Here is a 20,685-nt window from a genome sequence, read left to right as displayed (position 1 = left end):
GGATTAGGTTTCCCGGTTTTTTGCCAAAAAAACCGGATTTAACCGAACCGGACCGGTTCGGTTTGAACCGGTTTTCGGTCCGGTTCGGTTAATATTTCACAAAATTAATGTAATTCGGTTCGGTTGGTTTTTTGAGTCTAAACCGAACCGAACCGAACCGTGAACACCCCTACTAGATGTTGATAAGAGGAACCTGGCCTTTCATCAAGTACCCAGCTAAAATATGTTTTTTTTTTTGGCTTGACAAAAAAGGAAATTAGCATATCTTGATAGGTAAATGCACACTTGGAGATTTGATGCATAAAGAATGAAAATAACCCAATAGACAAGTGACATATACCTTGGGAAATTGAGAGATGGAACGCGAACCCCATGCCGGGGCAGACAACTACAGCACAACTCTTGCATATGCTTCCCCTTTAATCAAAGACACAAGTCTCCACCCATTACCATGCTTCTATGTTTTCATGCTCGGGAGACCTTTTGATTGTGTTTCGATAGGTTTTAAGCTTGTGTTTGGTAGTTTTTATAGTTGTAATTAAAACTAAGTTTAGAAAAATTATAAATTATATTTTTTTATCAACTAAGATTTTAAGAAAGAGTTTTTAATTTATACATATATATATATATATATATATATATATATATCTTTTCATTTTATTTTTAAGTTTAGAACAAAACAAATTAGATTGCATTGATTTCGAGCCGAAGACAAGATGCAAATATTGATATATGATTAGACATGATAAAATTATTTCACAAAAGAAAATGAGGGAGAAATTAAGCTATAAAATGGGCTAAAACCGTATTATATCTTATCTAATGCATGTACGCAGCGAAGATCAGGACAGGAGAATAAAAGTTGCAAGTTGCTGTTTCCATGGAGGAAGCCTTTACACGACATTTTTTTATTGGGAAAGGCATCATCTTTATCCTGCCATCTAATTTCATGAAACTTTTCCTTCTTTTTCTTGCCTTCTTTATTGCAATGAGAGTAATCTCATCGCAGTCTCAGCACTTCATGATTTTGCCTTTTCCAAAAAATAAAGCCATCATCACCCCAACCTGTAATCGATTGGAATTGGGGCATGGAACTTTGTGAGAAAGGAGATTCTGTTGTCCATGAAATAAAATGGGGATAATGAAAAAAGACCAAGGCGTGTGGCTAGGATGAAGATGACAAAAGCAAAAACAATGCTGCCCCAGCTAATCTTAGGATTTTTTAAAAAAGAAAAAACGACAGTTTAATAAAAGTTTCGAAAATATGATATATTTTTGAAAAGTATTTGAAAAATAATATAATTTAAGTAATTTTGTACACAATCGACTATTCACAATAGAATGTTTTATGCAAATTAATTACCTTAACAAAAATCAACCCAAAATTTTATAAGAATTCAATAGCTAAAAGTTGAGATTCTAGATTTAATAACCAAGAAAAAAAGAAAAGATAAGTTGATGCTGAAAAAAAGAGAAATGAGAATAAAAAAAAAAGAAGGAAAGAATGAGTCAAAAAGGGCACCCTAGAGATCTATTTTCAACACATTCGATATTGTTAAAAAAAATTTAACTAGATAATTCTAACTACATCTTGAAAGATCATCAAATAAGGTCGTAATTAACCTCAAATAAAACCCCTAACTATTATTCTGTATAAGCATAATATATGTGGATCTAACTTTACTGCGTGTGTCGAAAACAAAGTTATAATGTGTCTCCGATAACTCATTTCCTTAATTTCTATCTCCTATCATATCAGCTTATCTCCTCTCTTTGTTGTGGATCTTGAATCTTATCTTTAATTTTAGATGGATTTTAAAAAAATTGTTATTTCCAATAATAGTTGTGTTTAAACTATACTATTTTTCTAATACTTTTTAACCTATGTCATTTTTTTAGAATTTTTATGGAATTATGTTAGTTTGGTAAGAAAAAACCCCTAATCTAAAGACATCAAGACATTCCGTGTGATAATTGTCTGGTTGCCATTGGATGCATGCTTTTTTTTTTTGCACACACCTCGACTAATCCCACAAGTTCTAAAGTTAACGATCATGTAAGTCTTCAGTGGCCTTAAAAAAACTCAAACTCGTGATCATTAGAGAGCATCCTTAAAATTTAACCAGTTAAGTCAGATGCATGCATATTTGATGCTGTTACTGGTGACAGCACCTTTTTTTGTTCTAGTGAATTTGATCTCGTGGAAGGATTTGCACACCAAAATTGGCAGGAATGCAAAACTGGACTAGTGGCTTACTGGCTTTGCTATACATCAAGAAGCAGGAAATTTTGCAGAGATCTGAAACTGAAGACAAACATCTTCTAGAACACCTTATCCATTTCATTTTCAAAACCTCTAATACAAGTGACCAACATCCAAACTACATTTCCAAGAAAAATATGAGACAACAGGATGAGACTAGAACATGAAGGAGTTAGGAATTAGACAAGTTTACAAACAAAACAGCAAAGGAGCTGCAAATAGAATGAACATAGAAAACCACCACCACCTCCACCATTTACAACTACCACACTCATCTTCCATCAGCTGATGTAAATGACTCAGCAAACCCATATGGGCGCGCAGGTATGCTGGTCTGAGTATTGTCTAAGCTGGGAAGGAGTGAAGAAGAAGAAGATTCCATGTTGCTTCTACCTTCATAAGCTTGCCACTTCTTAAGTGCCTGCGGCAAGGACATTTCAAGGTCAATACCATATATGTCTTCAGAACTGTGGTCGGTTGGTTTCCACAGCTCCACCAGAGAAGAGAGAACATTCACAGCATGACCCATGTCTGGCCTTTGATATGGTTCCCTAGCACAGCAGTGACCTGCCAACTCTGCTACGGTGCTGATGCTGGCAAGTGTTTCCTCATTGAGGTCAATTGTGGGATCGATGGCCTTCCGGAATGTGTCCTTGTTCAGGTGCATTCTGCGGAACCACGTTACAAGATGCATGCTCTCTTCAGGCTGGCTATCATCAAGAGCTTTTCTGCCAGTTATAAGTTCCATCAATATCACTCCAAAACTGAAAACATCAACTTTAGTTGTCACTCGACCAGTAACTGCAAACATATCACCCAAAATAAGAGTTTGAAGTTAGAATGTGAATTAAGATAGCAAATAGAAAAGCAAACCATAAGCTCAAAAAAGTTAGATGGCAAACAGCAGGCAGAAGAAGACAGAAGACACTGTTGACTAAGAGAGATGCTAACAATCAAAGAAATTTTGAATTGAGAACGGTCCAATGCAAGTAAAATGCTACTCCTCCCAGGACTAGAGCCATAAAGTGAAACAACAAATGATAGATTTTAAAAATATGAACGAACCATGCCATGCCTCGTGAATAAGACATGAATTTGCATATAGTAAGGTGAATCCTATTCGTTGACAGAAATATTTTGGCTACTCTTGATACAACAGAAAAAACAAATAAAAAACAAAACAGAAATACAACAACAGATTGATGAATCTTTTTTTAGCAGTTAACAGGATTATTGTGCATTTGTGCCAAGTTTGTGACGAAAACAATCTCAGAGTAAATAGCAGTCAATATATAAGAATACTTGTCCAAGTATATGTTTTAACTGAATCCCCGAATATCTGTTGAAAACTAGAAGTTTAAACATAAATCAAAGTTCAAAAATATCTTGGACTTGAAATAAATTGAACATTAAAGCAACTAGAGGAAATGGTACCTGCATATTCTGGTGCCAAATATCCAAAAGTTCCAGCAATTCTAGTTTCAATAGAGCCTTTACCCTCTGGTGCAAGGCGCACAAGGCCAAAATCTGAAACCTTAGCCCTCATATCATCCCCGAGAAGAATGTTTGAAGGCTTTAAGTCCCTGTGTATAAAGCTTTGATGAGCCAAACCATGAAGATACTCGACACCTCTAGCTACATCCAAGGCTATTGTCAACCTTCTTGTCCACTCCATTGGTTTCAATCCTTCTTCTGCCCAGTTGAAGAGATGTCTACTGAGTGTCCCTTGTGGCATATACTCATACACAAGAAGCTTCTCATTACCATCCAAGCAGTACCCAAGAAGAGCAACAAGATGCCGGTGCCTAACCTTAGTCAAAACAGCAATCTCAGACTTGAATTCATTTAGCCCTTTACTACTTATGACCCCAGACCCCATCCTCTTCACAGCAATCTTTGTACCATCATGCAACTCACCTTTATAGACCACTCCAAAACCTCCTTGTCCCAATATGTTTTCTTCACTGAAATTGTTAGTAACATTCCTTAAAACTTGAATAGAAATGACCATGTTCCCAGCTTCACCCATTTGAATGTCACCCTGTTCACTTGTAGGAATTGTATGTGTTTCACTAATAGCACCAACACTAACACTTGATCCAGCAACAGTAATCTTCACACTCTCATTATCAGACACCGAGTGGCGAGGATGAATCACCATTTCATTCGGACTCTGTACTCTGCTAAACCGCTTTTGTTTCTTCTTATACAGACAGAAAACCACCAAGCCGATCAAGAACAATAAGAAAACACCCCCAACCACAGAAAACACAATGACTCCGATGAAAGCGGAAGATTTCTTGCCACTTTTTCCTGAATTGCTACCACTTCCAGAACCAGTATTTGCCGATGGACTTGCAGATGGGGATCCTGGAGATGTAGAACTATTCACATCCTTCCCTATATGTGGATTACCATTAGTATTAACGATCACATTGTTCGTAAAGGCCGGAACTTTCCCATAAAGCTGATTGTTTGACACATCAAGTGCCTTAAGTCTAGGTAAGGTAGTAATCTCTTGCGGAATCAAACCTGTCAGATTATTATTTGCAAGAACCAACCTTTCCAATGACTTAAGTGATGCAAAATCTGGAGAAATCGAGCCTGTTAGCCCCATCTTCTCAAAGTTAACAACAGTGATGTTCCCCTTATTACATGTTATTCCAAACCAATCTGCACATGGATCATTCCCCTTCCAACCATCTGCCAACCTGTGTGGGTAATACATTGATTTCACTATCGAAAGCAAGGTATTAACTCGCGAATCACATGGACCAGGAGTTGACAAGCAGAATCTGTTAGAATCCTTAACCATATCCACAGAAACGGAGCTCTTAAACACAGGTATTGGTCCTTGAAGCAAATTATTTGACAAATTCACAACCTTTAAAGACTCAAGATTAACCAAAGACTCAGGAACGGGACCAGTAAATGAATTATCTCTTAAATTCAAGCTCTCTAAGTCTTTCAAACCCGAAAAGTCAGGTAAAGGACCCGAAAACCCATTAGACTGCAACCAAACTTCTCTTAACAAAGTCATGTTCTGAATAACATAAATGCTACCACTAAGTTTCTGTCCATTAAGCCACAAAGACTGAACTTGTGACCCTGAAAAACTTGCAGGCAATTCACCTTCAAGATCATTAAAAGCTAACCTCAAAATGGTTAGAGCCGGAAAAGCATCTGGGCCAAAAAAACTCGGTATTGACCCGGATATATTAGCTGAATTTGCAGAAAAATTTTGCAAACCAGAAGCATTTTGTATACTTTCTGGAATGACCCAATTGGAAAACGGGTTGTTATCAATCTCCACTGATTGAAGTGAAGACAAACCGGCGAAGAAGTCACTAGGGACTGAAGTGAACTTATTGTCACTTAAGAGGATCACTTGTAATGAACTTAACCCGTTTAAACTTGGCAAATGACCCGAAATGTTGTTATACTGAAGCTCTAAACGTTCAAGTTGAGTAAGGTTTTGAAGATTTGAAGGGAGTGTACCTTGAAGATTTTGGCGTCCAATTTGGATCCGGGTGACCCGTTTTTCATCCGAACAAACTACATGGTTCCATTTGCATGGATCCGGGTCCGACCATCCAAGTGAATCTGGTACATTGAGACTTTTTTTGAGAGATAGCATAACTTCAGCATCCGGGCTTGCTTGAGAGCTTGCATAACGAAAGATTGAAGAAAACCCAAAAAGGAAAATCATAAAAAGCTTCAAACTTTGACAGCTTTTTCTCTTCATCTTTAGAGAGAAGCGAAGAGAGAGTTGGTGCCTTTTTCTGTTTCTGCAGCAAAAGAAGTAAACTTTCTAAGTGAAATAATGCATGGGCTTATAGTTTCTTGATAGAAAAGAAATAGAAAGCAAAGAGAAGAAGCAAAAAAACCCAATTTGAAGAACCATGGAGAGGGAGAGAGAGAGCGGTTGGTATTGATGGGAGAGGAGTAAGTAGGAAGGGAGAGGGGGGGAATGGGGAGCTGTAGCCTGTAATTGAAAGGCAATGCACATGCACGGAGGGGTCCACATATCTGAGAATCTAAAGGCTGTCAACAACAGGTTGAAAAGGCTAGAAGTTGAGAGAGAGAGAGAGAGAGAGAGAGGGTTTTGGTTTTGGTTTTGGATTCCTTCTTGAGGTCCATCCATGTATATGATTGTATAAGCTGGCCATGGCAATTGTTTCTTGTCTGGATATTGTTGTATTTTTGCAGTGCTTCTTTGCTATTTACAGGAGAGTCTGAGGTATTTCATTGTGAGCTGAATTTTGAAAGTTGAAGTGGCATGTGGTCATTGGGCAGAGGACTCAAGCAAGCTAGCATCATCGATCACATGGGGCTCTGTTTGACCATAAATATTTTAAGGTCTAGGATTCAAGCTTATCTTCTTTGTCAGGGGTCCAACTTCCATGCATGTTTTTTAAGCAACAGGGTTTGAAATTCGTAGGTGGTCAGTTTCCTGGTCTCAGGGAGCCTTCGTTCCTGTGGTGTTATCTGTTTTTTAATTAATTTATTCTTTACTTTAAAAGGTATTGTAATAATAGTTTTGCATATTTTTTTATGATTTTAATATAATGATATTAAAAATAAAAAATATTTTAATATATTTTTAATATTAATACATTTTTAAAAAACTCATTACAAAACATACTTTTAAGCCATATGACTTTGACTCTTTTTTTAACTGCAAAAGTTGTTTTTAACTTTTAGCTCTTTTGTCAGCAATGTTCTTCAAATAATTACAAAAACAACCCTGGCATCTAACTCAATCTAAGATATGAGTAACGGATGAGAATTGGTTTGTTTTTTACTAAAATAATGTCAGTTTTTTTTAAAATAAAAAAATGTTGTGTTGTCTAGATTTTGAAAAAATTTCTAGTTTGAAATTAAACTCGTCTCAAGACAAGCTCCAAGTTGACCCATGCAGACATGTTTGATAACTATGGTTCTTACCATAGATAGAATATTTGTTTTCCCAAATTCTTGGCTGAATTAGTCCATCACTTGAATTAGTTGTTCTCAAATTAAGATTTTTTAATTAGGTCCTCAAAGTATCATACATTCCTCAAATTGGTCCTTCTGTATTGAAGGATGTGGGTAGAAGCAATGACAGCTCCATGCTCTATAAAATAAGGTCAATTCAATTAACTTCTTTGTAAAAACTTAAAAATGAGGAATGACTCTAATTAAGAACAATTTGAACAGAGGGGAGGCCCTAGCCCCCTTCCTTCCTGAATCCTTCATTGGTTAGAGGGATTTGATTGAGGAATGTCTTACAGTTTGGAGATGTAATTAAGAAAATATTTAGTTCGAAGACTTTTGTCAGAATTTGTGTATAATTAGGAGAACAATCTGGAACATTTGGTGAGAAATGATAGAACTCATTGGCCTTTCAACCACAAACAAGGACACTAATTGATTAAAACTTTGTCTAAGTTATCACTTTCTTGATCCTGCTTATTAATAGTTCTAGATATTGAAATTTGTTTCAATCTCCTAATTGATCTTCTCTTTCACCCTCTTTGTCAATGTTAGTTGATAAGGGACTCTTCCATATTATTGTGTTGTATTGTGCTATGTTATTTGGTGTTTTGTTATGGGATCAAAGAAGTGTTTAATAATTAGTTGCTATTATCTGTCTGATGTAAGCCAATAATTTTTTTTAATAAAAAAAATTTATAAGTTTTTTCAATATGTTTTTGTACTAAAAAATTTCTAATTATAAATCAAAAAACTTATACATGCATTTAATTAAATAAATCAATAACCATCTATGAAAAAAAAAGTGTTAACACCTCTATTTAATTTGTCTCGCTCCGGGTCATATAATTGTTTTTTAACAATAAAGAATGAATGAGTAGATGTTGTTAATATGTTTTTTGACATCGAGTAAAAAAAATATAATTATAAATCTAAAAGTTAAAACAATTTGAAAAAATTAGAAAGAAGAGATATTAATTTAAGTATAAATTAAAAATTACTTTAAAAAATACATATTATGAAAAGAGACCAGGTGCTATTACGCTTGGCAAGTTAGGTTTCCATGCTTGGCTTATTTTGAAAAGGAACAAATGACATGTTGTTTACCCTATGAACAAAGAAAAAAAAAGAATCAACATGTTGTTTGCTTGGTTTTTTTTTCTCTGTCTAAGCTAATTTTTTTTTCCCATTTCATCATTCAATGTTTATTCAATTGAATACTGGGTTTTTTTTCAGCTTGTTTTCTATGGATTTTTTTTATTGGTTTTGAAAATGATCATGTTACCATGTTATCTTAGGTCTTTTTGTTTATTGTTCTTTGTTGGGTTCTTTTTCTTTCTAATTCTTTAAATTTATATTTTTTTACTCGCCCTTTCCTTCAATATTTGAAATGATTTTTTAAAATAATTTATGAAGTTAGAATTAATTTTCTATTTCACCCCCTTTTATTTTATTTTTGTTTTGAATTAAGTTCTCACTTTTTTCATTGCTATTTGTTTTATTTGAGATTAAAAAAAAATTAAATTATTTTTTTTTATTTATTCTGTTTTCCATTGATTTTTAAAATTTATTCCTTCAAAATTAAATTGGTTTGGAAATGAGCTTTTTTATTCAAATCGGGTTCCGGATTTTACATGTTGCAAGCTTTTAAGATTCAACCAAATTTAAGAGACTTGCTTGGTTTTGTCTAGTTTTTTTATTTCCTCTTTTTAAGATGATGTCCCCACTACCACCCTCCTCTTTTTTTAGAGTTTTGATTTGTTATTTTTTTTTGTTTAACTTCTATAAAGTTAATCTCATATTTATGGCCAGAAACATTAATTTTAATTAACTTTGTTTTTTTATTCATAATATTTAAATTACACCGGTGACTTTGTTCTCAGATTTTTTTTCTTAATACTTTTTTACATCAAAAAAATTAACTTGCAAAGTTCATGCCACAAATCTAGTTACTCCTATTTCAAGATTTCAAAGTCACTTTAGCAGTTATATTAGTTGCCTGCTTTGTACCAGCTCCAACTATTATTTTTGCTCGCCTGCTTAGTATACCAGCTCCAACTATTCTTTTTGCATTTTCTTTGTTTGACTAAGTTATGAATTATATAAAGGAAGTAGCGTTTCCTCAATATTCCTCTATATATGCTTTTTCACCCCTTTTAAAATTCAAATCCAAAACCTTTTAATGACTATATATTTTCATTTTAACTATTTCCCTTTAGGATAAATCCTTAGAATTAATGGTTTTTAGAAAAACAATAATTTTATTAATATCAAATTGCTCCCTCAAAAAAAAAATATCCGATGAAACCCTTCAATACATTGATGAATTATGGATTCTCAAACAACACCTAGCTAGTCTTTTCATGAACGATTAATGGAGCTTTCTAAACTTTTCTAGCTAGAGATTTCTAAAACAAAACCTTTTCTTCTAAATCAAGCATGCCTACAACCTAAACTAGAGATAAGGCACGTTAAATGTCAATCTCTTAATGTTTAACATAATTATTTACTCTTTTTCTTCTCCTTCCAACCTCATTATTTACTTTTATTTTCTACACATAATTATTGAATTCCATGAATGAATATTATATATTATATATTTTCTATTATATTCAATGGTTTATTTGTATTAAAAAATCCATTGAATCCCATTATTATTTATAATCTTTACAAGCCTATCAAGTATCCTTGATTCTTTACCCTACAACTACTTTTTATACCCTCAATACTTTTATCTTTTAACTTGTATATTACTGCACAAATTGCTATGAAGGGATCCCTCTAGAGAGCTGGGCTGCTCTGGAAAGAAGCAGGTTCCATGCTTTTCTCTTCATTGCATAACAGCTGTGCATTCATCATATGATTCCACCAAATCCATGCCCAAATGGACCATAAGAGATTTATTTTGTAGCTTTTGTAGCTCTGGAAAGAAGGTGGGAGCTTTGTCATCTCGTGTATGGACCCTGCCAATTTGCGATGCTAACCTCTCAATTTTCATGTCTTCCCTTTTTTTTGTTTTTTTTTCCTCTTTTTTATTGGCCTATTTGTTGTTTTATATTGTAAGGCCATTCATCTTTATCTTTAGCCAACAAGCAAACCATACATAGGTAAACGTGTCCTTGTGCACAAGATTTTCATTTCCAAAGGAAATCCTTCACACATTTCCTCTTCACGTTGCCTTCACAAGTTGACGTATCTCCACAGAAGAAACGGGTGTTTCAGGGACACACATGTTATGTTATATCAGATTCTCAATGTTTGATTCTATCATTGATTTGATTGAAAATACCTTTTTAACCTATCAAAAGGTATTCGGATATAGTACTTCTTTTTCTCTTTCAACTTGAGTTATTAGAATTGAATTCGAGTTGATTTATGCATATTAAACTAAAATTTTATTTAAATCAGGTTTTAATAAAATCAGATGAAAATTAACTTATGGAAGTCTAATTAATCTAGTGGATCTCATTCAAAACCTATTTTGATTTTTTTAAATAAATATAACATTATTTTGATTTTTTTAATAAAAAAACCTTTAAAATGATATAATTTTGGATTGACATGGTCAACATAAGTTAATTTACTTAACATGTAAACCAAGTCTTGAGTTCAATCATGAACTCAACAGTATTTAATAATTATGTTTTTAAAATTCTAATTTTTTAAAAGAGTCATCAATATGACAAGGGGATTTTTTATTATATCTCCATAGAAGAAGGGGTGTTTCAGGGATACACATGTTATGTTATGTTATATCAAATTCTCAATGTTTGATTCTATTATTGATTTGATTGAAAATACCTTTTTAACCTATCAAAAGGTATTCGGACATGGTACATCTTCTTCTCTTCCAACTTGAGTTATTAAAATTGAACTCGAGCTGATTTACGCAAATTAGACTAAAATTTTATTTAGATCAAGTTTTAATAAAATTAGATGAAAATTAACTTATGAAAGTCTGATTAATTTAGTGAATCAACTTAATACTAGCTCAAAACTTGCTTTGATTGTTTTAATAAATATAACATTATTTTGAATTTTTTTAATAAATATAACATTATTTTGATTTTTAAAAAAAATAACCTTTAAAATGATACAGTTTTGGATTGACACAGTCAATATAAATTAATTCACCTAATTTGTAAACCAAGTCTTGAGTTCAATCATGAACTCAACAATTTTTAATAATTATGTTTCTAAAATTCTAATTTTTTAGAAGAGTCATCAATATGACAAGGGGATTTTCTATTATATTACCTCTAAGTAAGAATAAGATCCAATAAGAGGTTGTTTTTTGGCCAACCAAACAAGATGTTTTGAGATTGTTTGATATTATAGTAATTTTTATTTTTAATTTTTTACAAAAAAAAAAATATTTTGGTTAGTGAATTTTTTTTCTTTTTACTATAGGGCTCATGCATAATTAAATTTTAAATCTTGATTTCACACGTAATTCACTTTTCAAAATCTATTTCCTATAAAAACTATTTTTTTAAAAAAATTATTTTTTTAGCAACAAACTAGGCTAAGATTGTGTCATGAAATGAAAAGGATGTTTAGAACTGCTTGGGGGGTTGAGCCTGCATTTCCCAATATTTTTGTTTTCATATGCATCAGAAGGTTTTGAGATGAACAATTATACTGTAATGTTCTCCTTAGGTTGAAACTAGAGTTTGAACATTCCTCGAGGCCCATAGAAATTTGATTGAAGAGCAATGCCTAGTTAGCTAGAATTGATCAAATCACGCACAAAACAAAATATAAATGCGCTGCAAATTCACAAAACAAGATATAATGTATTTACTTAACTTTATTTGTGTTTAAAAAAGGAATAAAAATCAAATTTTAACAAAAAAACAATGACATTTATTAAATATATTAAATAAGTGCAATTTGATATGGTAATATTTTTTAGTATTTATAATAAATTCTAAACAAAAAAGAAAATATTATATGATTTATTAGAAACATTAAGTGACTCTTGATAAATGTTATAAGGACATCCATTAGTAGGGGTGATCATTTTCGGTTCGATTTGGTTTTTATAAAAAAAAACTAACCAAATCAAAAAAAATTAAAAAAATCAAAACCAGTTCAAACCGATTTGGCTCTGTTTTTCAGTTTGGCTCAGTTTTTCCAGTTTGGCTTGGTTTTTTTCCTGGTTTTTTCTGTTTGGATTCGATTTGGTTTTTTCAGTTTTTTGCTTATAAAATCGAAACCAAACCGGACCAGCCGGTTTTTTCAAAATTTTAATCAGGTTTTTTTACTGTTTGATTTTTTTCGTTATTTTTTTCTGATTTTCTCGATTTAATCAGTTTTTCAGCTTTTTTGCTCACCCCTACCCAGCCGAACCTTTAATTCAAAAAAAAAAAGCTATATTAGTTGAATAAACTAATCAACAACTACATTGGGATTTGAACATATAAAATGAAGAGAAAATATTAGATAGATCCAAAATTGTACTTTATTTTCTATATAAGTCTTATAAACCAAGGACTTATTATAAATAATAGAGATTATCTCGATATAAAAAATAATTCAACTCCAAATATATATGAATAATTTTATAGAATAACATAACGAGTATATATGTTTTTTAATAAGGAATTTAATCTCATGTATAAACTAATCTAATAATACTTTTATCATAAAAAATGGTAAATAAGTTGAAAATCGCATTTATTTCCGTGTCTATCTTGTGGCTTTTTGGGTAAATTTAGCCGGATTTATTATTATTATTCTTATTCTTATTATGATTATTTATCATATCTCTTGATTTAAACCATATTTGGAGGTTTTTTTTTTATTCACGTGGGGTGTCCGGGCCAGCTTGCGCGCACCACGACTATTCCCCACGGCCCACTGGACATCCTGCAAGCCCAGTGGCAGGTTAGGCACCGCGGGGGTGACAGGCGTACACATAGAGGGTCGAATCTGGGACGGGGATGGAACAAGTCACACGGTTGACCACATCAGCTAGACCCTCAAGGTTTTGGAGGTTTTCATATGTTCGGTTCTAGCCCTTAAGAGGCCCAGTTTGGTTGGGGGGATCTTAAAAACAGAGAGACGTCTTTTTCTTAAAGGAACAAAAAGGTCCTTGCAAAAGTAACCCAAGTGAGTCCATGGTCCACATAAAATGGATTAACTTTTTCTTTTTATTTTTTTTTGTCTTGATACACAATAACTTCCTTAAGGAAATTTAGTTTTTTTTTTGTTAATTTTTATTAAATAGCATGATCTGATGGTTCAACGTGATGACATGGCCTCTGGTCCAGATTGAGTTTTAAATAATGCTAAACGAGAATTGATATGATCAATCTAGCTTATGAACTTGTAATCTAGTTAAAATTTGGTTTTACTTTATGTTTTTTTTTAAATGTTGTTTTAATTTTTTTCCTAAAAAAATCTTGAAATAATATCGTTTTGGATTGAGTCAAATCAACCCAAGTTAATCATTTTTTTTTGGGTTCGAGGAAACCCTACCCCCGGAAAGCACATTTTATAGGCGCAGGTGAACGAGTGAAACCCTGACTGTCTCAGGCTCTTACAAGAGGTGCATGCCTTGACTCGAACTCGAGACCTGCTATATAAATCTCAAACTCTTTGTCATCACGCTACGCCCCATAAGGACTTAATCACCTTAACTCTTCACATGGATTTTGGAACAAATCATGAGTGAGGATGGCTTTAATAACTTTATTAACAAAAGGAAAATTGAGAGCTAAAAAAATTGTATGACTACTCACTAGAACAATGGTTTTTACCTTCCCATAAAAAGCTATTGAATTGACTATTGTAGTCGGTAATATTTTTTTACAAGATTCATTAGTTATTATTAAATTGATCAGGAATATCTCAGTCTTTTCATATTTCTAGAGCACATTATAATGACTAATATGCCTTTAAAAGCAAAAATTTTAAAACTAACATATAGAGGTTTTATCTTATTTTCAACCTGATTTTTTAGTTATAACTTATAATCATGTTGATTGAGGGTTAATTTGATTTTTTGATTTCATTATTCGACATTGTTTTTTTTATTGGGTAAAAAAACAATGGGCTTTGTGAGTTTCTTCATTTTTTTTCTATCGGGTTATTCTAATATCATAACTTGGGTTGCGGGTTTGACGAGTTAACATAAGTTGACTACTCAACTCTTACACTTAGGTTACAAGTTTGTTATACTAACTCGGGTGGACTAAGACTGAATTTTTTAAAACTTTGTTACCTAATTTTATTCTTTTGTATTTAATTATATGAGAATTAAGTTGTATTATTTTTTTTTTCAGGTTATCATGATCAATTTTTTTTGTTCATTTACTTTTTATTTATTTAATTAAAATAAAATCAATTTATTTAACATTTATAACTCGAGTTACATAAATGTTTTTTTTTAAATAAATTTACAGTACCTCGACATTTAAAAAAAATAAAATTCCGACATCACTGCTTATCATGATCCACTACGGGCCAGGGCTTCAAACTCTTATTTAATTTCCCAACAATGAAGGGAGATGAGTTTGGTACAAACAATTGTGTTCACAGGACATCCCTCTTCCACGTACGAGATTAAACTTGCAAACAAAAATGATAAGGTTTAGAGCATTTGGGTGGGTGCTAGCTCCAAAATCATCATTCTCCAGGGATTTAATTTTTGTCCAAAGAGGGTTTTTCATGATGATTCATATATATATATATATATATATATATATATATATAAAGGGAGATGCTAAGTACTGATCATGGCATATCCCATTCTAAGTGGATTCTAACAAATCTGCACATATGCCACATGTTTATGATTAACAAAGATAATGCAAGCCTCACGAGGGGAATAATTAAAGGAGTCAATAAGTACATATTATAGCTTAAATTAAATTAAATAGTCTGACTGGTTAGCATTATTAAATATGCCTCTTCATCACTACAACTAGAAAATAATTTTTTAGATTGTCCAATATTCTTAATCAAGTTGCTGTGTTCATAAAAAAAAAAAAAAACGAGCCATGATAGTAAGAAAAATTCGCATGCTGGAGGGCATATGATATCAAAACATTCTAGATTTTTGGAGAATAAAAATAAAAATGAAAGCGGATCATGCTCCTAACTTAGTGGACTGCACAATATACTAAGACATATGAAAGTTTTGAGAAATGTTTTTTTTTTTTACTTGCCAAGCATGTGAATTTTTATTTGAGATGCAAGTACTTTCAATTTTATTTTATTTTTTGAGTTAAATGCCTTCATTTTTATATTCAGTTTACCATCATAACTTTATTTTTAGTAATTATAATATAAATGTTTTAGGAAACTAGTATATATTTGGTAGGGCATGAACATGAACATTTAATAGATTAATTAGTCCCTATTTATGATATTGTGAGTTACTTTTTTAAGTTTTGGAAGATCATAAGATAGTCCTATTATTAGAATTGCTTCTTTTTCTAAATATCTAAATTGCCCTTTTTAAATGGATTTTTGATTTTTTTTATAAACATGAGTGTCCGGGTTAGCTTGTATACACCTCAACTAAACCTACGGATCCTGAAGTTAATGACCATATAAGTATCTAGTGGTTATCATATTAGCAACTACAAGACTTGAACTTGAGACCATAGGAGAAGCAAACTCTTTGATCCCAATCTCTCAACACTGAGCTACCTACTAGATATTTAAATGAACTTTTTTAAATAGGCTTTTGATTTTGCTCGTAGCGGTTGAGGTTGAAAAAGTTAATTAGAAATGAATCATAAGCTAGGCAAAACAATGAAAATGTGATGGACAGCTCATAAAACAAAATATATCAAGAAATATAGGGGTCGATATTGAGATTCATAAACTAAAAGGATCAAGTGGTTATGTTTCTAAGACATAGGGACTAAATAAAAATAGTTTACTCAGAAATTAGAAATGGAAATGCACGGTGGTGGTGGGGTGGGGTGCTTGGTGGTGGGGGACCATGAAGTAGTAATGTCCAGGTGGTTGTGGCAAAGGGAAAGAGCGGCTTCTTGGGAAGCCCACCAAGCGGCGCCAACGTGAGTCTGTCGGAAACTGCCATGACTAAAACAAAGTGTGTTGGTGGACGACAACACTTGATCACGTGCATAAGGGGGGATAATATCGTAGACATGATCAAGAGATGATTTATTGGCTCTTTATCCTTTTTAATAATCTTTATTTATTGATTTCACAATCTCTTTACAGAGAAGAAGAATGGGACATATAGTTTCAATTGTTCAATAAAGCCATGTTTTTCCTACCAATTTTCTCCAGGTTATGATGCAACGGTGGTTAATCTTAGGAAGAAAAAAAAAATAATCTTGATTGGCAACTAAACTGATTAGAACGGGTCCTGCTGAAGAAAAGTTACCAAGAAAAAACCCAAAGACATTGCAAAAAGATCCAATTGAGAATGATCTGAGATATAGGGACTAAAATGATTCTTTTCAAAAAGTTGAGGATCGGATAACCCCCGAGAAGCTAATTTGAGACGTCCCCGATTTTCTAAAGGCCATGGCAGTGCTTACTTTCATCGGTTTCCAGCATCTTTTTAACAACTGGATCACTTTGGGATGATTTGTCGACACTACATTGGTTTGACATGAAGGATTATCACTTTTAATCACTATCAATGCCTTATTAACTACTTTAATTAGCATGGAAAGTAACAATATTAGTATTTTATAAAACAGTGTTTAGGCTTGTAATGCCTAGATTATAGGCATCTCATGACCAACATGAGCCTAGCTCTTAGCTTCTTCGCATGGTGTGTGAAAAGAGAGCTGTGTAAGCTTATCTTGTTGATTTACCGAGTATAATTTCTCGACTAGTACCATGTCCTCTGTACTATTTTCATTGTTTATCGACCTTATCACATGCATTTAAATTCTGTGGTGCAATGATTTAGGTATGGTTGGATGTAGCACTTGATGTATTGTAAAGCAAGGCCAATATTATTCTTAATACAAATCTTATAATGGCTCATTAGTGATCTTAATCTTTTTGGAGGTTTTCTCCGAGCTCGGAGGTTGTGTAATGGCCGGCTACAAATTCTTGATAAATCATGTCACAAGAGGTATCCAAGGCTTGTGCTGAGGATTCAAAACATTAGAGGCTTTTATCTAAACTTTATATTCTCTCTCTCTATACACACACTGATTGAAGCAGAGCAAGAAAAAAAAAGTAAGAGGAACTATATTAAAAGAAATATTTTAAAAAATTTAAAATTTTAACTATTTTACAAAGGGAGAGGCTGGGAAAAATTTTCCCTACCTCTACCATCACACACACACACAAATTATTTGACCCTTTTTTTGGCAAAAAAAAATTAAAAATGCAAACTTTTCAAATTTTTTTTTTAATTTAATTATAAATTAAAAAGCCTATGCGTGTATTTAATTAAATACATTGAGAACCATCTGTGCCAATGTATAAAAAAAAAAACAAAGTGTTAACGCGTCTATTTAACTTGTATCGCTGCTTCTCAAATATTTTTTTGATATCGAGTAAAAAGTATAACTGTGAATTAAAAGGTTGATACTTGGATATAATAAAATATAGTGAAGATCATATACGTTAATAAAAATATATAAGATTTCTAGATAATTTTTAACGTAGCAGAAGAATAGAACAATGTTATAATTGTTAAAGTGAAACACTATTTCCTTAGTCTTTGTTTAATATTTTTTCAAAAAAACAAGTGTAAAGAAAAAAAAAAGTTAAAAAACAAATTACAAAAGAATAAAGATAAGAATAAAAAGAAAGATATAAATAGGTTAAATGTAAAGTGATAAATATTTAAAGTGTAAAAAATAGCAAATAATATTTTTTCTAAATAAAGGTATAAAGGAGAAAACAGAAAAAGTAAAAAAAATATTAAAAAAATAAAGATAAATAAATAATAATAAATAGACGGAGTGTAAAATTATAAAAATGCAAAGAATAAAGAGAAGAAAATAAAAAAAAATCTATTTTTTTTAAAATCAAAAATTACAATCTGGCCACCGCTACAGTAAAAATGGTAAAATTTACAATTATGCTATTTCTAAGGAAAACACCATTTCCCTTATAGTATATGTATGTATACTCTAAACTCTTATAATTAATTCTTTATAAGTTAGGATTGACTGTACAAGGTCATACCCGTTTTTGAATTGACGAGAATCCATCTTATATTTTATTAAAATTTCTCTTTAGTATGATGGTTCATAAAGAATACAAATTACACAAACTCTCTAGTAGGGAAGTGAATTCAAAGCTCTATATCTCAAGTCAAAATTTTATCACTTGTTAGGTTAAGAAAAGATTAATATAATTTAGTAAGTGTTTGGAAACGCGGTTAAACTTGTGTTTTTAAAAAAATTAATTTTATTTTGTTAAAAATTAATTTTTTTATATATTTTAAATCGTTTTGATACGCTGATTTTAAAAATAATTTTTTAAAAATAAAAAAATATTATTTTAATATATTTTTGCACGAAAAACACTTTAAAAAATAACTGCAACCATACTTCCTAACAAGTTTGCATAAAACTAAACAACATTAATCTATAAAGGGATTATAAATTGATGAATGAGGGTCGGGAAATAATCATCCTTAGAATCTATTTTTCCTCTTATTGGGTTTTTTTCCCCTTTTAACATGGTTTCATTTTAAAAAAAAAAACAGAATAACATAAATTGAAAAAATTTCAATAAAATAACACCCTTCAATATAAACATTGCTAGCGGAAACCACAACTTCTTTAAAATGCAGATGGTGGGAACAACAATATTATAAAGAAAGACCTAGAGGAGTCATGTCAACTTCAATAGGATATTCTACCGAAATAATGTGCATAGGACCACCATTTCAGCTACCAAGTTCATCTCGGCTAATGCTGTTTCCAATTTCCTAACAACTCCATTGCCTTGTTGAATTTTGTGCACACTTTTACCATAATGTAACAAGAAACTGGAAGTGGATAGAGACATGGACGATGACATGATTATCAACGACTACGCAGGGTGGCATCGGTGTTTTTGGTTCACTGAATTGTGACCAATAAGCATCATCCTTTGTTACCTCGTTGGAGTTTTCGGGAGAGAGGCACACATTTGCCATATTATTTAAAGACAAATCAGTGGGAAGATTCTAGGTTTCTTTCTAATAGACTGTTTAGAAGAGATGTAGTTATTTTTTAAAATTATTTTTGATATCAGTACATCAAAATGATTTAAAAACACAAAAAAAATATTAATTTAAAACAAAAAAAATAAAATAATTTTTTTTTCAATAACGTTTTTGAAAAACAAAAAAAATAGACCCTTTACAAAAACAAGTGCAACTCTTAAATATAATCCACATGCACTTAAAAAAAGGGGTCAAATTGTTGCTTCAATGAACCTTAGAGGACCAATGCGTAATTTATGATCCATCGATTAAGGCACATTCGACAAGAAATGGGAAAAAGCAAAAGAATCAAATAAGTTTTAATCTAAAAAGTCAACACACCATCTCCGAACTTGGTGTACTATTCTGTAATTCATCTATTTTACAAAGATATTAAAATATAAAACAATTGAATCTCTTGCTAATTGCCCGAACTCTTGGATTGATGGATATTAATATAACACTAGATAGGTGGCACGATTTTTGCTGGGGGCCAAGTGTTTTAAAGAAGAAAAAAATTCAGAAAATAATAACAATTATCAATCTCTAATAATCAAAATGCAGAAGGAAAAGATTGAAAAAAAAATTAATCAACAAAAAAAAGTCTAAAAAAATAAATACCATCAAATTCAAGTGAGATTGTCAAAACTCGAGAGTAGAATCATGCGAATGAAATAATTCAATAAAAGGTAAAACAAGAAAAAAGACGAAGTATAATTTTAAAAAGAATTAAATTTTGAATGATAAAATTAAAAAGAAAAAAAAAACAACCTAAAAAAACTAGGTCACGCCATCTAAACCTCCTACTTAGATAATAAGATGCAAATAACTTGATTGAAAGGAAACTGAAAAAAATAACAAAGTTTTTTTTTTCAAAACGAACAACTCCAAAGCATATAATAATAAAAAAACAATATCAACTTGTGTTAACATTTTAAAATCATGACCTAGCTAGTGACTAAACTGGAAGCATCCCATCTAGAAAACTAGTTTTTTAAAACATGACTCGACTTTACAGGTTGACTCATGATCTGGGACCTGGATTGGTCTGGGCTTCAAAAGAGATTAAGGGAGAATTGATCCGGTGTAAAATGGTTAAAAACCCGGGTTGACTTATGTCTTGGTTAACCCAGGAAAAATCTAGTTAAAACTCGTTGATTATTTTTCTTTATTTTATTTTTTCTCAAAATGATGTTATTTTTACTTTTTATTTTTATAACATAAATAGACTTGGTTAACGTCAACTCACTTGACTCGTAACCTAGTACTTGTTCTGGATCGTCTTTTGAGTCGGGTC

The 20,685-nt window shown here is 31.8% G+C and overlaps 1 protein-coding gene across 1 annotated transcript; it reads right to left on the bottom strand.

Annotated features, from left to right (window-relative positions):
• Positions 1-2,320: 2,320 nt before the first annotated feature.
• On the bottom strand, positions 2,321-6,340 carry LOC133699932 (receptor protein kinase TMK1-like). Its single transcript, XM_062123455.1, has 2 exons — positions 3,698-6,340; positions 2,321-3,064 (listed from the first exon to the last, which is right to left on the bottom strand). The coding sequence occupies exons 1-2, from the start codon at positions 6,006-6,008 to the stop codon at positions 2,535-2,537; spliced, it is 2,841 nt and encodes a 946-aa protein (XP_061979439.1). The 5' UTR covers positions 6,009-6,340; the 3' UTR covers positions 2,321-2,534.
• Between the last annotated feature and the right edge of the window lie 14,345 nt (positions 6,341-20,685).

This window comes from Populus nigra, chromosome 7 (assembly GCF_951802175.1).
Source record: "Populus nigra chromosome 7, ddPopNigr1.1, whole genome shotgun sequence".
NCBI classification, from domain to species: Eukaryota; Viridiplantae; Streptophyta; class Magnoliopsida; order Malpighiales; family Salicaceae; genus Populus; species Populus nigra.
Note: the sequence above shows the minus strand (reverse complement) of the source record. Positions and strands in the feature narration are given on the sequence as shown.